Source organism: Bubalus kerabau, chromosome 22, assembly GCF_029407905.1.
Source record: "Bubalus kerabau isolate K-KA32 ecotype Philippines breed swamp buffalo chromosome 22, PCC_UOA_SB_1v2, whole genome shotgun sequence".
Taxonomy (NCBI): Eukaryota; Metazoa; Chordata; class Mammalia; order Artiodactyla; family Bovidae; genus Bubalus; species Bubalus kerabau.
In genome coordinates this window covers 17,635,254-17,651,787 of record NC_073645.1, presented here as the reverse complement: position 1 = coordinate 17,651,787, position 16,534 = coordinate 17,635,254, and the positions used below count along the sequence as shown (strand labels likewise).

The 16,534-nt window shown below is 38.1% G+C and overlaps 1 protein-coding gene across 1 annotated transcript in view; it reads right to left on the bottom strand.

The window, feature by feature from the left end:
• LOC129636438 (cone cGMP-specific 3',5'-cyclic phosphodiesterase subunit alpha') overlaps nucleotides 1-16,534 on the bottom strand; it is a 36,492-nt gene continuing 19,958 nt past the window's right edge. Inside the window, exons 10-16 of the mRNA XM_055559817.1 lie at nucleotides 7,560-7,660; nucleotides 5,760-5,882; nucleotides 5,611-5,674; nucleotides 3,070-3,144; nucleotides 2,871-2,954; nucleotides 2,325-2,478; nucleotides 1-327 (exon numbers count right to left, since the gene is read on the bottom strand). Of these exons, the coding sequence (XP_055415792.1) occupies nucleotides 266-327; nucleotides 2,325-2,478; nucleotides 2,871-2,954; nucleotides 3,070-3,144; nucleotides 5,611-5,674; nucleotides 5,760-5,882; nucleotides 7,560-7,660 (663 nt within the window). The 3' untranslated portion in view covers nucleotides 1-265. The remainder of the gene's footprint in view (nucleotides 328-2,324; nucleotides 2,479-2,870; nucleotides 2,955-3,069; nucleotides 3,145-5,610; nucleotides 5,675-5,759; nucleotides 5,883-7,559; nucleotides 7,661-16,534) is intronic.

The window sequence follows — 16,534 nt, the reverse complement described above, 5'->3', positions numbered from 1 at the left end:
TTTCAGGATTATATTATTTTTAATTTAAAACAAATTGGCACCAAAAATGCACTTATTTTTGTCTTATTTTGCACTTTTGTTGAACTTTATTTTACTCTCATGGCTTTCAGGCTAGCAGTATATTTTCTTATGCTAGTCACAGGGTAGCCTTCCTGAAGAGTCTCTGTTACTTGATGGTTTGATGAATGAAATTTTCTGATGTTCTTTTTTAAAGTTTTCTTCAAATGTAGAAACAATATTTGTAATTTAGACCGGTTGGACTGTCTTACAACATTAGACATGTTTTGGATTTCTTGTCATCACCACCACCTCCTGAATCTTCTACAGCTAGGAAAAAAGGAGAAAAGCAATATTTTCAGGAATCAGTGGATGTATAGTAGTTTTTTCCTAATATTAGAGTAACTATATAGCCTAATTCATAGTTTTAACCTATATCAAGTACTAAGAGTTTGACCATTTAAAAACTTGAATTCATATTCAAAATTAGTCCATTTAGAAAATAAAATCTAATAAATGACTAACCAGTTAATGTCTCAGTTCTCAAAAGAACCACTGAACTATCCAGTCTGGGAATCTGAGTTGTTGCTTTGTGTTGCCTGGAGATAAAATAATATTCTTAGTTTACAGAGACTTCTCAGTGTAGTAGGAAGAAAATTCAGAAGTAATTTTTATGCAAATAAAGTATAGAGATCCATATCCAATATACCGAATACTAAATTTAAAAAAAAGTCAGGAACCACTTAAAGGGCTTGATATAGTGTTCATTGTAAAATTGGGATAAAGATTAACTGTACTAAGAAATAACTTTTTGCTTTTCACTTGCTCAGTAAAAATAACCATTTTTGTTATCTTTTTGAAGTGCAGCTCAGATCTTAATCCTTTCATGTTGAAATCCATCCCTGTAAGGACTTCCCATTGCTCTGTAGAGGACAGATCCATAAGGAGGCCTTCAGGGTAACACACCCATCTGGCAGAGCTGCCTGCATTCCTGGCTTCATCTGGTATTTTGCTCTCTTTGCTCTCTAGACTCCAGCTACACCAGTTTTCGAGTTCTTCAGCGCACCAAGCTTATTTCCACTTCACGGCCTTTGTGCATATCCTATTCTTTCCTCTCCTTTCCTTTAAAACTCTTCCTCCTTTCTTTGCTTAGAAGAAGCCTGTCTTCAGTGTAGCATAAACATCCTTCAGGAACGACTTCCCTGATGCCCCAAGTATGCTTCTTCTGATAATTATAGTTAAATAATCGATTTTTCACTTGGCGCTCCCCTACCAGGTGGTCAGCTCTGGAGATAAGGACCCCATCTTTCCCCAGGGCCTAACACAGGGCCTTGTACAGAATACACAGCCACTAAACATTTAAGTGAATGTATATCCTAGAGTCAGGAACTCCTATTTTTATTCTGTTGAATGATATCCTCAACCCTTTAAGCAAAATGCTTTCTCCCTCTGAATTCTTTAAAATATCACTAAACACATGAACCGTCTAAAAAGAATGTTGCATTTTTTTTTTAACAAGGCCTTTCCAGACAGAGATGGTTTCTTTAAACAATAAGAATTTCTTACAAAACCTTTTAAGTCTTGAGCTCTTGAGACAAAATACGAAACGATGACATTAGTATTCCACTTTCAAGATGTCATTTGAGTCATCTGATGAACTAATAGGTGATCGTAAGCATCTTAACAGAGGCTTTCTGAAGATTATGTTAAATTTAACAGAGTGACTTCAGGAGTAGAAATTTCATCAGGATAAACAGCACTAAGGAGAAACAGCTGAGGCACAAAGTCTTAGGGTACCTTCAAGTCACCCCACTCTGCTGGCCATCTTTACATCTAGGGCTTCCTTAGATCTGGAAATGAGGCTGGAGATCTGTAAAGTTTTCTCATTATAAGGAGAGGAACTTTAAGCTCAGAGAGGTTAAGCAAGATGCCCAAAGTCTTACAGCTAATACAGAATGTTAGGGCTAAAATTATTTTCTCACCTAAACCTGATTGATCCCATTAATCCTATGGTTTTCATATTATTTCTTAAAATTCAGTATTTTGCAGAGGTACCTCAGGAGCCACTTTACTGAGTGGATGAAGAAACCTAGCCCTAACCCCAACTTCAACTGGACCAAGCAATTCCATCTTGAATTACAAAGTAAGATCTTGTTCAAGGGGATAAAAACCCTGAAAACCACTAATCAGCTTCTTATAATTCTCAGTCTGTGGGCAGTAAAGCAAATTTCCTGTTTGCATTTACTTTTTATGCTTTTGTCATGTGAGATTAAGCTCTGCTGAACTTCCAGCTACTTTACAAGAAGCCAAAACAGATTCCATCTAACCTTTTTCCGTCGTATTTCCTTTTTCCTGCTTTTTCATCTCTTCAATTACCTTCATCTTTTCATCATACTCATCAGCTAGGGATTTCCATTCCACTCTGTTGTTTTGAAGACCATTCAGCATAGGTGTGATTTCTTTGTGAAACCGTGAAAACTCCTAGAGAGAATTTTAGGTCAGAAACTACTTAAATCATTTGGTTCGTTTTCAGTACCTTTCATACGCAGAGAAGGAGCCCTAAAGAATTATTACAGTGCTCAGAGCTGTTAGGATGAGATTAATTCAGTACCTTGTAAATGGGAAAGGTAGCTCTTGTCTTTCCTGCTCACCTAAGTAAGTTTATTCAATTTGCTTACACCTGAGTTCTCTCACCTTTCACTGCATCCTTGGAGGAAAGATAAGGGTAATACCTCAAACTACCTTGGAGAAATGATGACACCCTTAGTGACTTTCCATGAGGGATGAGGGTGACTTTGATTTTAGTTACAGTTTGAAAGAAAACTTCTCATCCAGAAAATGATATATGTCACTCAAATAATCTGTTTACTTACCTTATATACAAAAGTACAGACAAAGTCAATAAATCCAACTTGAAGTTTAGGTAGTTCATCTTTTTTGTTTCTGTCCATCATAGGCTAGAAAGAGAGAGAAATTCTTTAAAGATAATTTTCTAAGATCCAGTGGACAAAACAGACTGATTTGTGTCGATAATTTTTAATCAGTAGTGCGTTCTTATGTCAAGGTTTTTACAATGGGTTGTTGCTGCAGCACTGTTCTCTCCAGATCTCCTTGTTCCCAAAATTCATTTGCAACCAGGAGTGCTACCTGCAAAGAGGGAGGACATGATTCATGACAGTCATGATTCATGACTAACAGAATTTGCATTTTATCATACCATTTTATCCTTAGATGAGTAACATTTAAGGACAGAATTTATAATTAATGCTTGAGGTATTGTCATACCATATGTTCTTTGGCTTTAAAATGATGTTATTTACAGATTATATTAAAATGGACAAGGGGGATTTCTCTACCTACTTCAGTGTGGTAGACTCATTCTGGGCGTGCCCATCTTCTAGCTGCTATTACCCCCACCTCTCAACAATAAAAAGGGGAGAAGGGAGGATGTCTAATTCTATTTCATTATGCTTCAAGCTCCAAAGCTTCCCAGATCCTCCTTTTGTCCTGCTTATCATCTGCCAGCATCTAGCATGTATCTGCCTATGTGTTTATGCACATACATGCACAGCTTAGAACACCACTTCACCTGATTAATAACTCCTGGTGGCTCAGATGGTTAAGCATCTGTCTACAATGTGGGAGACCCGGGTTCGATCCCTGGGTTGGGAAGATCCCCTGGAGAAGGAAATGGCAATCCACTCCAGTACTATTGCCTGGAAAATCCGATGGACAGAGGAGCCTGGTAGGCTACAGTCCATGGGGTCGCAAAGAGTCGGACACGACTGAGTGACTTCATTTTCACTTTCATCTGATTATGTTGTAGGGATATTTGAGAGTTAATTTATATGGTTTTTTAAAAACCATATTTATCAAGCTTGTTGAACACCTTCTAGCTGCCTTACATTGGCATGATCCAGGCTTACCAAGAGGAGTTAAGATGTGACTTTGATCTTTAAGATGCTTACAGTCTAATGAAGTCAGTCATGTAAAGAATGTGGAAAGTTCTATCATATCAACAGTTATCAACTGCTGTGGATCAAGGAGAAAGATAAGGGAGGTTGCATTTATGCTGTATCATCAAGGAAGACTAGTAGCTTGCCAGTAAAGAAGAAAGGGAAGAGTGTGCAGATAAAGTTGAATGTTTACGGCTTGTGTGAGTAGGAGCTTAAGAGTGTGAGGCAATAACATGGGAAATAAGAGAAATAAATTAGGGAGTATGAGTTAAGGACAGGTAACAACAAACCATGTAAGCTTCGCTGGGAAGTTTAACTTGATTCTCTGGGCCAGCAGTTCTTTTTCTTTGAGCCATACGGTCCCTCCAAAGTGCACAAGTGGTACAAAAGTGGATGCCAAGAGAGATTAAAGTATAGTAACTTTGCTCTTTCCCTCTTACAAAAAGTGATCTATGTACAGCTTTTTGTGCAAGGAAAATAGACATTTCTTTTTTCTTTAAAAAAGGTTGAAAACTTCCAGCAGTGGGGAGTTTAGAAGGCTTTTTAAGCAAAGCAGTAGCCAAGCAGAGCTCTATTTATAAGCATTCCAGCAGCAAATCAGAGAAAGGTTGGAGAGTTCATGCTAAGAGATGATCACTTAGGAGGCTTCCACCATAGTTCTGATGAAAGAGGGAAAGTAAGAACTAAGAGGGTAAAGAGTGATGGACAGAAATAGTTTTGGAATGAGGGAGATGGACTCAAGCCTGAGCCCAGGTTTGTGGCTTGGGTGACTCTGTAGATACAAGAATTGAGGAGGAAGAGCAGGCAGTCAGTGAGGAGGAAGCACAGGTGTTTGGTTTGGAGCCCAGCTATTCTATCTTAACAGATAAAATCCACATTTACAGTTGAACCCAGGGAATTCTGGCCTCTTCTGCTTAGGGTTCTCCCTATGAGTTAACTGAGGGAGAATTCTTTCATCGATTAGCAGGAAACCAAGTGGTAAGCAGATGGCTCCCACTCATTCCCCACACTCCCCAAGGGTGGGGAAGACCTTCCTTAGAAGACGCCCTTAAACTGAACATGCACGGAATCCCTTCGTCCCCGGGATTCTCCAGGCAAGAATACTGGGGTGGTTGCCATTCCCTTCTCCATGGCTGACAGCACACTGAAGAGGAGACTAGGAGAAGACCGCCCTTGAGGGATGAAGGCTGATGACTCACCCTTGCTGCATGCTTTATCTCCTCTACCAAAACCCAGATGCTCCATGAATAACTTTATGTGCACTTCTTACAGCCTGTCCAGTGATAACAGGAATTCCTTCCAGAAAGCATTTTCTTTCTAAGGTTCCTTCTGTTTCCCTTGTCCTGGGCGTGATCAAATGACCTACTGACATTTGTGAGCTCTTGAAAGCTGTTTGCTTTTCTTCTCTTAACAGAAACCCAACAGGGAACATTGTACTTTTGTCTTAACTTCTTAACTTCCTTTTTTCTTCTTTGTAAATTATAAACTGATGGTTTCAGAGGACAGGTCCAGGGTAACGAAGGTAACTGCTTATACAATATATAGTCATATAATTGACGGTTATAATTAAATTCTGAGGTTGCCAGATACCCTCACATTCACTGTCTCATGCGCCTAGGCAGAGCCGAGGCCCTGACAGAAAATGGGAACCACTCACCTGACTTTGTACCTCCCAGGGCTTGGTTATAGCTGACAGATCACACGCAGTCATCATCATCGCCCTGTGAAAGAAAACAAAACATGTTAAAATAGAAATAGACAACAAGTTATTTTTGCCAAAAGCAAAATAAAAATTTGACTTCTCACATGATAATCTCTTTTTTGGTTGGATCAATGGTTACATATTTGATGGCCTCTTCTTCAGTTTCCATTTTTTCACAGGCATCAACAATTTTTTGAAACATAGTTCTCTTCCTAAAAAAGAGACAACTGTGCGACAATTTTAGCATATAGGACCAGAGGTTTAAAGTGTCTCTAATATGTCCTTTCAGGTTTCATGTTCCCACTTTGCATCAGTTGTCCACATTGTGGACCCAGGGAGGAGAAGAGGGAATGGCTGTGTAACCTTGATACAGAAAGGGTTTAAGACAGAAAAATCACAAGTCAGAAAGGAAAAAAAAAAAAAAGTAAATTTAAATACATTAAAACTAAGAGCTACATGTGACAAAAAGATCATAACAAAGGCCACAGGTTGTGATGAGACATTGTAAAGTATAAAACTAACCAAATATTAGAACGTAAAATATATGAAAAGGTACAAAATTATAAGTGTGAATAATAATATTCTGTCTCACATTAATAAATATATTTAAATATGCCCAGATCAAGAAGAGTCCAGATATGGAATAATAGGAACTCTTGTAACACTGCTGGTAGGAGTTTAAATTGGCATATCTACTAAGGAGTGCAGGAGTTTTGACATGTGGTATAAAATTGAAGATATGCAAACCCTACAGCAATCCCACTTCTAGATATGTACTTTACAGAAACTCATATACACAAAGATATACAATGTAGGCAGTGATGAAAAATTGGAAATAATCTAAATATCCATGAAAAGAAGAATGGCTAATTATGATAAAATCACACAGTTGAATATACATCTAAAAAGAATGACCTGGATCTCAATTTACCACCAAGCTAAATCTTTAAAATGTTGTGTAAAAACAAGTTGCAGAAAGGTATATACAGTATGATACCATTTATGGAAAAATTTTAAACACTTAGTAATGCCATAGAAAACATGAATGGGAAGGATGAATACATAGCAATACCAAGACAGTGGTATTTGTGAAGAAGTGGGGTGGGGGTGTGGCGTTCATGATGGAGTGAGTCCAGAATGCCTCAGTTGTACCACTTTCCTTGAAAAGATGTCTAAGACAAAATCTTAGCATTTGTTGAATCTGGGCTATAGCTATTTGGATATCACTTATCTATTTCTAAGTATCTGCTTTCATGTTTGAACTTTTTAATAATTGAATTTTTAATGAAGGATTGGAGAGGCATAATTTAATACTGCCCAAGTTGTTAACTATTTAGACCCTGTAACTAGTTCACTTTGTCCTAATGCATTTTACTTTATAGTTCACCAACAAGAAAATGTACAGACGCTTGGAGTATCTGGTCTCCTTGGTAATCATCATTATTATTATAAATAGGTTAATGCCTCTGCTGTACATAACTCATAAATTTTTTTAGTTTGTTAATGTGCATCAGCATCACTAAGATTTTTCAGCTCTCAGACTCTGACAGGATCAAATGTCTGAGCCTACAACTCTAAATACCCGACTGTGAACTATGATGAGTTCCCCAGGTCAAAAGGCACCGTGTGAGGTTTTATAGCATCAGTGTTCTGGCAGTGTATCTACTTTGATGCATATTCTTCAATTGAAGTTTCTTCAGATAACAAACTAATTAATATTAGGGGCTTAACTTTTAAAATATGTTTCCAGATGTCCAGCAAATCCACCATCAGTTATCTTAAGGGTATTTATTAGTAATCCAAAAAGAAAATGAAGAAATGTGTCTCTAAATAAATGTCTAAACTTTAAGGCCGTGGACCGTGGAAGGTGGAACCACACAGAGTATAGGGAGTTCTGTACTTACTTGAAATATAAAGCCAGGTCGGTCGCTATTATCGCAACTTCAAACAAATGAATAACTGTTTCATACTGGCGTTTATTTAGGTTCTGGAAGATGTTTAAACTCTGTAAGATTAAAATTCAAAATAAAGTGCCATCATTAATTCGCCTTTGATTCAACAAACAAACCACCCTATGATGCTTAATAAGAGTATCTTATTATAGAAAGAAGATAAACGAAGTCTTAATTTTCTTGCTTTCAGTTTTCTCTCTTGGATTAAGTTACCTCTTTACTTATACTTTGATTAAGATAATTTAAACTCTTAAAACAGATTATTAGCAAATATTCATGTAATCAGTATATAAGTTTTCTTCCAGGACCATTTCAATAAAAACAATAGATTTAAAATTTTCCTTAGTAATTGAGAAACTTTAATAAAGAATATCTGGTATTTGTCCAATTGTTAGACATGTTGAATTATTTACCAGATAATTTCAGAGTGATTCTAGAAACTATTGGAGAGCTTTCAGAAGCTGCAGATTACAATAGTACTCACACATGGAAAAAAGTAAATCTTCCAAGTTGTTTTTAAAATGAAGTCTTGCAATTCTATTTTACAATAACTTATTTCTGCCTTTCTTCAAAGAGTTTCCCACCAATAGTCTCCTCATACATGGATCACCCTCAATTTTTTGTGTTCCAGAAAACAAGAGTGTAAATCTGGGAGTGGTTTTTAAAAGATAAGATATTCCAAAAAGAACATTTTTAGGAATACAAGCCAAAGACAGATGTGCAGTGACAAATGAAGTCAACAGTTAAATACAGAAAAATCCCACTGGAAAGGAGGAAACAGTCTCTCCGCCTATGTAGAGACAGAGGCAGCATAATGTAGAAAAGAACACTGGGTCAAGCACCAAATAAAAGCAGCAGACACCTAAGGCTTCCCACTCCCCAGGCACTGTTCTGAGTGCTCTATGAAAACTCTTAGTGACACAGCAAACCACAGCAGAGAGAGGTCAGGAAACATGCTCAAGGTTGAACAGCTAGCACACAGTAGAGCCGGTATAGCGGGCGCTCCACTGACTCAGGGGCCCAGGTTCAGGTCCCAGCTTCCCCACGTGGTAGTTGTAGCGTCCTGGACCCCTCACGTAACATCTGTAAGTATTTGTTTTCTCAGATGGGGATAACAGCAGCTGCCCTGCTAACTGCCTGGCACTCAACCTGTGATCAGTAAATATTTGTGGAATGTTGATGCAGATGAGACAACCAGGAATGCATTTAAAAACAGTAAATTGCTACACAATTTAGTTATTGCTGTATCATTATTACTGGTAAGTTCTGAAGCTATCCCCAGTTTAGAATTTCCAAACCCAAGAACAAATATAGCTCTGTCATTCCAGGAGACTGAAATACTAGAAAGCAAGAAATGGACTAGAATTATGTGTGCATAATACAGCCTCCACTTAGGTCATCTTTTTATAACTTTGAAGTCAAGAAAAATGGCATTTTACACAGCAGTGATAATGAGTTCATAATAGCAACTATAGCTAGACTTTTTAAATTGATAGAAGACATGGCAATTGAATTACACTCCAAACTACAACAAACAAAAGAAAACTTGTCTAGATCAAAGTCCATGTCTTGCTTGAAAGAGACAGTCCTCAGCAGCGCCTTGGGCGTCATCTCTGCCCAAATCTTCTGGATATAGGTTATTTTTAACTGGTCTGGACTGACCAGGAAAAGGGCAAGTAAGTGGGCCGTCTGGCATTTTAATCCCACTTAACCCTCCCTGATTTGGGTACTCTGGTGGCCTGCCTTTGGGTTGGTGGTGACCCTGTGGCGTATTTACATCAGTGAGTCATTGCCCTTATCTGTTCACCGATGCACGTTATATGTTTCCCAGAGTAATATGTAGTATGTAATTCCAACACATACTTTGTAGGTCCAGTAGCACTTCAAGTCATTCTTGACTGCTGTATTAAGGAGAAAAAAGGGGATCATGTGTGGAAATGCCCTAAATTTTTAGACAAATTATTAGTAGCACACTTTTAATCACTTTATATGTCATTTTCATCCTTATTATATACTGAAAAAATCTGCTAAAATAGTGGATCTCAGGTCTTCTCACCACGCACAAAAAGGTAATATGTTAATTCATTGGACTGTAGTAATGATTTTACTATATATCCATACATCAAAACATCATGTTGTACACATATTTTTTTTTTTTTAACTAAAAAAGTCAGAAAAAAAGAGCCAGAACATTATAGAATGGGGAGAGGGGACACACAAGGCAGGCTGCCAAATTTAAATAAACACTCCCTTAGGATAGACCTTGTCTCTACCAAATGCCAGACTACAGACCACATGACCAGCGACCACAAGTATCAATATTTTTTATGCACCAATTACTTTTAATACATGTTGATTTTATTTTTAAACCTGGATACTTTGCTATTTGCTAAATATATGTGTGTGAGAAAAAAAGCTGTGTGTGTGTGTGTATATATATAGAGAGAGAGAGAGACAGAGAAAATACATTGTACTCCATTTAAGTCATACCTTTTTCTAATCCAGAACAATAAAACAGCTCTATTAAAGCAGACTGAATGGCAAACATTCTTTCACTTTACAAAGTAAATCAGTGTTGCATTTTTTCTTTTTTTTTTTTTTAATATAAATGTATTTATTTGAATTGGAGGCTAATTACTTTACAATATTGTATTGGTTTTGCCATACATCAACATGAATCTGCCACGGGTGTACACGTGTTCCCCATCCTGAACCCCCCGCCCACCTCCCTCCCCGCATTTTTTTTTAAAAGATGACACACTTTTAAAATTAGTATACTTAAGAAAAAAGGGTGTACGTTCAACTATTCAGTACTGCTTCCTTTGTTGATAGCACAATATTCCTGATTTTCACTTTCCCTTCACTCATTTTTACTGTACAAGTCTCTAATTGAAAAACCCTTTCTTAATTCAGTATTGTTTTTTATTTCCTCTTTTCCTCCTCTCCTAGCAAAAGTTCTTAAAAGAAGAGCTTGTAAGTAGTTTCTTTTTCAGCCGTGGATGTAGATTCACATAAAAGATCCTGTTTCTGTTTTATATTAGTTATTAGAAATCCCTTGACCAAATTTATGGCCCATGTCTAATAAATATTTATACCTCTCACTGTACACATTGTGGGCCTGCCCCATACTTCATCTTATTTTTATTTTCCCATTAGCCCTCATTTTTTTCTTTAATGTTACATGTATTTTTGGAAGCTCCATTAAAAACTTTTTGGAACAAGTTGAGGATTAAACATATATACATGCATGCAGTTGTTTTTAACAGAGCCAGTAATCTTTTAATTGGAGCAAAGGGTCTTAGAATGTAGACAGAGCACGGAAGAAGGAAGGATGTCCCTCAAAAATCCAGTCTGACACACAGAGCAGCAGCAGAGGATGAGCTGATGGGGAGAATATTCTGTACATTTGCACTGACTTCTATTACTTAGTCATCTGTGCCAAAGAGAATGCTTTGGGTAAAAAGGAATGAAGGCAGGAAGGTGGGCATCGATGATCAGATCCTAACACAGACCCTGTAGCTTCACAGGCTTTCTTAATATGAGCCTTCCCAAAAGCCCAAATCAAAGAGGTGGGTTCTCCAGACCAAAGAAATAGAATTGGTGAGACAGTCTGAATAAATAGAAAGCTGAGGCTGTCCTCAGTGCATTCCTGCCCTCCCCTCACAGCAGATGGCAAGGTCCACTAAGGAATGAATAGTTTTCAGAGGAAAACAAGTGTAAAACCTCTGCATAAAGACCACAAGAACACAAAATAACCTATGGATTGAGTGCAGTCCCAACCAAAATACCAAGTTTGTGGATGTGTGTGTGTAAATTGACAAACTTTTAAAATTTATATGAAAATAGGCTTAATAAAAGCCAAAGCAATCTTCAAATAGAACAAAACTGGAGAATTTGTACTGGAAGGAAGGCTTTATTATAAAGCTATAGTAACTAAGATGACGTATTAACAAAAGAGTCACAAACTGACCAGTGTAATAGAATAGGGAATGCAGAACCAGTCCATTATAATCAGTTACCTGGTTTAGGACAAAGGTATCACTGAAATGAAGTGGGTCAATAAATGGTGCTGAGTCAACTGGATTTTCACATGGACAGAAAAAGTATCTTGATCTCTACATCAAACCATATATAAAGATAAGTTGTAAAATGATTGTGGATCTAAATGAGAAAGGTAGAACAATAAAATACCTTCATTACCTTGAATAGGCAAAAGACAATACTATATAACTAAAGAATTAATCTTTAAAAAACTGATCAAATGGACTACATTAAAATTAAGAACTTATTTTCACCCAAATCCAACATGAATAAAAAGGAAATTCACAGGGAGAAAATATTTGTGATATATATTTTTATATGTATGAAAGATACATAAACCAGAATAAAGAATTCCTACAAATCAAGTTGAGAACAAAGGTAGTCCCAAAACAGAATTTCAAAAGGTTAATATAAAAAATTATATTTTATATGTATTAATCAATGCTATTTGGCACAAATCAGTGCATCCCCCAAGTGACTAAAATGAGAAAGATGGAAAGTGGCAAGTGTTGGAGATGATGGAGAGCCACTGGAACTGCTGGTAAGAATGTGTATTAATACAACTATTTTGGAAAAATGCTTGTCAGCATCCACTGAGGTTGAACATATGTTCACCCTGATGCTGCTGCAGCTAAGTCGCTTCAGTCATGTCCGACTCTGTGGGACCCCATAGACGGAAGCCCACCAGGCTCCCCCGTCCTTGGGATTCTCCAGGCAAGAATGCTGGAGTGGGCCGCCATTTCCTTCTCCAATGCGTGAAAGCGAAAAGTGAAAGTGAAGTCACTCAGTTGTGTCTGACTCGCTGCGACCCCATGGACTGCAGCCTACCAGGCTCCGCCATCCATGGGATTTTCCAGGCAAGAATACTGGAGTGGGGTGCCATTGCCTTCTCCATGCTCACCCTATGGCCAAGCAATTCTATTTCCAGGTGCATACCAAACAGAAATACACCCATGTGTTCACAAAAAGACATGAACTAGAGAGTCACAGCACACCACATGTAACAACTCTGAATCAGAAGTCACATAAAGGTCTTAGAGTAGTTGACTGAATATGTAAATACAGTGCATGACTGAGCATGCACACACCCCAAACTAAGAAAATAACAATGGAAGAAAGGAACACAAAAGGCAAATGAAAAATACATCAAAGGAAATACCCAATGGAACATGAAAAATCCACACGAATACCTATAGTTTCAAAACCACAAGAACTCAAAGGGAAGATTGTGAGACAGCAGTAAAATTAAAAATAAACTAGCAAAACTAGTACTAGAATGAGGAAAATGGAATTGAATATAAAAGCAATATAATCCACAGTAAAGCTACTCAAATAGAATAAGTAAGGGACATTGTCCACAGTCTTGAGGAAATTAAAGGAAAAATAATATTTAAAAATATAAAAACATAAATGGCAAGGAGATTCAACATATACATAATTGATATTCCCAATGTATTAGAAAAATGTTCAAAGATACAATGAAAAAAAAAGTTTCCCTGAAATTAAAAAGAATGGATTCTATGGATATGTGTAACCTATAACAAGGAAAAAATAGGTGCAGAATCACCCATACATTCAAAGTTACTAAAATATGAAGAATTAAGAATTATATGAACATCTATTCAGAAAAACAAAGTCGCCTACAAGGGAGAAAATCAAATCAGCCATTTATACCTCTTTAACACCAAAAAACAGTCCTCCAGTTTCTGAGAAGAAAGTAATGACCCAACAACCTTTATATTCTTCCAAACTGACTTGCAAAAATGTAACAAACAGATCTTTGTAGGTGTGTACTTAGCTTAGAGACTGTGAAAAACTACCAGATGACAAAAATCTAGCTAATTAAGATATGAGTCAAAATACACAGGAATGGACAAGCCATGATAAAAGTCTGAGGCTAAGCATCAGGCCCATATAAAAATAGAAGTAGGAATAAACAATTGCGCCTCTTTGGTCTCAACCATACAACAGAGATGACAAAGGGAACACTGTCATGTGGAAGTAAGACTGTGGTTCCAAGGCCTCCTACTCAGAAGCCGACCTAGGACCACTGTGGCAACACCGCCAGGCAGAAGAGGAAATGTGACTGGAGTCGCCAAGGCTACAGATGGAACACCACCGAGGCGGCTGAGCGAGGCACCTACAAATAGTGTCCCGAAGATTCAGGCGTGGATTCTGGGAGAACACCTAACCCAAGAGAGCCGCTGGGGCAGCATCCAGTTCATCTTAGGGATTTTGACCATTAGTCATGCAATAAATGCTCTGGTTTTAAAAAAAATAGACACATAAGGAAATTATAAATTAATTTTATAAATCCTGATAACAGTAAAAAAAAAAAAAAAAACTGATAATAAATACCTTACGAAACAAGTAGAGATGTGGGAAGCAGTGTAAGTATTCAAATTGTTTCATGTTTTATAGCAGGGAGTTCAGAGATGGTAAAAAGGTAACACATAACCACTGGTTATTGATTTTAGTGTTCTCTATATGGATGTGAGAGTTGGACTGTGAAGAAGGCTGAGCACCAAAGAAATGATGCTTTTGAACTGTGGTGTTGGAGAAGACTCTTGAGAGTCCCTTGGACTGCAAGGAGATCCAACCAATCCATTCTGAAGGAGATCAGCCCTGGGATTTCTTTGGAAGGAAGGATGCTAAAGCTGAAACTCCAGTACTTTGGCCACCTCATGCCAAGAGCTGACTCATTGGAAAAGACTCTGATGCTGGGAAGGATTGCGGGCAGGAGAAGAAGGGGACGACAGAGGATGAGATGGCTGGATGGCATCACTGACTCGATGGACGTGAGTCTGAGTGAACTCCGGGAGTTGGTGATGGACAGGTCGGCCTGGCGTGCTGCGATTCATGGGGTCGCAAAGAGTCGGACATGACTGAGCGACTGATCTGATCTGATCTGAAGAACTAATATTTCTTGTGATTATGGACACAGTTCTCTGAAGTTCTGTAATTCCTTCCCTTAAAAAACGTTTCTTCCATTAAACTGAAGTAAATTAAAATCTTCATTTAAGATAAATGCAAGACCACTCAGCAGTGAAAAGTAATGAATCACTGCTGGCTCATTCGCTCAAAATGAACAAATCACAAAATTATTGTTCTGAATGAAAGTCGTCGCCACAAAAGAGTAATTACTGGATGACTGCATTTATATAAAAATCTAGAAGATTCAAACGATCTCTAGTGACTAAAAACATTTCATTGCTTGCTTTGGGCTGGGAAGGGACAGAGGCATAGACTACTACAGAACTGAAGTGTTCTGTATCCAGCGATAGACTCCCAGGAACAGTCTCCTTTGTCATCCCAAAGGAGATGACTGAAGTGTTCTTTCTGTATCCTGAGTGTGGTGGGTTAAAATCTACCCAAGTGTAGGGACAGAATTCATAGAATTTGTATGAATAACACATTAAAGGGATGCTGCTTATTGTAAAAACATTACACTTCAATAAACTCAAATAGATAACTCTAACAACAACAAAAAAATAGTTCAGATAGTGAGATCCCCTTTTTCTAACATTGTTTCTAACCATCCTGCCTATATATAGTCACAATGGGCTACCATGAAGTTCAGTTTAGTTGCTCAATCGTGTCCAACTCTTTGTGACCCCATGAATCGCAGCACGCCAGGCCTCCCTGTCCATCACCATCTCCCGGAGTTCACTCAAACTCATGTCCATTGAGTCGGTGATGCCATCCTGCCATCTCATCCTCTGTCGTCCCCTTCTCCTCCTGCCCCCAATCCCTCCCAGCATCACAGTCTTTTTCCAAGGAGTCAACTCTTCACATGAGGTGGCCAAAGTACTGGAGTTTCAGCTTTAGCATCATTCCTTCCAATGAACACCCAGAACTAATCTTTAGAATGGACTAGTTGGATCTCCTTGCAGTCCAAGGGACTCTCAAGAGTCTTCTCCAACACCACAGTTCAAAAGCATCAATGCTTCAGCACTCAGCTTTCTTCACAGTCCAACTCTCACATCCATACATGACCACTGGAAAAACCATAGCCTTGACTAAATGGACCTTTGTTGGCAAAGTCATGTCTCTGCTTTTCAATATGCTATCTAGGTTGGTCATAACCTTTCTTCCAAGGAGTAAACGTCTTTTAATTTCATGGCTGCAGTCACCATCTGCAGTGATTTTGGAGCCCCAAAAATAAAGTCTGACACTGTTTCCACTGTTTCCCCATCTATTTCCCATGAAGTGATGGGACCAGATGCCATGATCTTCGTTTTCTGAATGTTGAGCTTTAAGCCAACTTTTTCACTCTCCTCTTTCACTTTCATCAAGAGGCTCTTTAGTTCCTCTTCACTTTCTGCCATAAGGGTGGTGTCATCTGCATATCTGAGGTTATTGATATTTCTCCTGGAAATCTTGATTCCAGCTTGTGCTTCTTCCAGTGCAGCGTTTCTCATGATGTACTCTGCATAGAAGTTAAATAAGCAGGATGATAATATACAGCCTTGATGTACTCCTTTTCCTATTTGGAACCAGTCTGTTGTTCCATGTCCAGTTCTAACTGTTGCTTCCTGACCTGCATATAGGTTTCTCAAGAGGCAGGTCAGGTGGTCTGGTATTCCCATCTCTTGAAGAATTTTCCACAGTTTCTTGTGATCCACACAGTCAAGGCTTTGGCATAGTCAATAAAGCAGAAATAGATGTTTTTCTGGAACTCTCTTGCTTTTTCTATGATCCAGCAGATGTTGGCAATTTGATCTCTGGTTCCTCTGCCTTTTCTAAAACCAGCTTGAACATCAGGAAGTTCACAGTTCACATATTGCTGAAGCCTGGCTTGGAGAATTTTGAGCATTACTTTACTAGCGTGTGAGATGAGTGCAATTGTGGGGTAGTTTGAGCATTCTTTGGCATTGCCTTTCTTT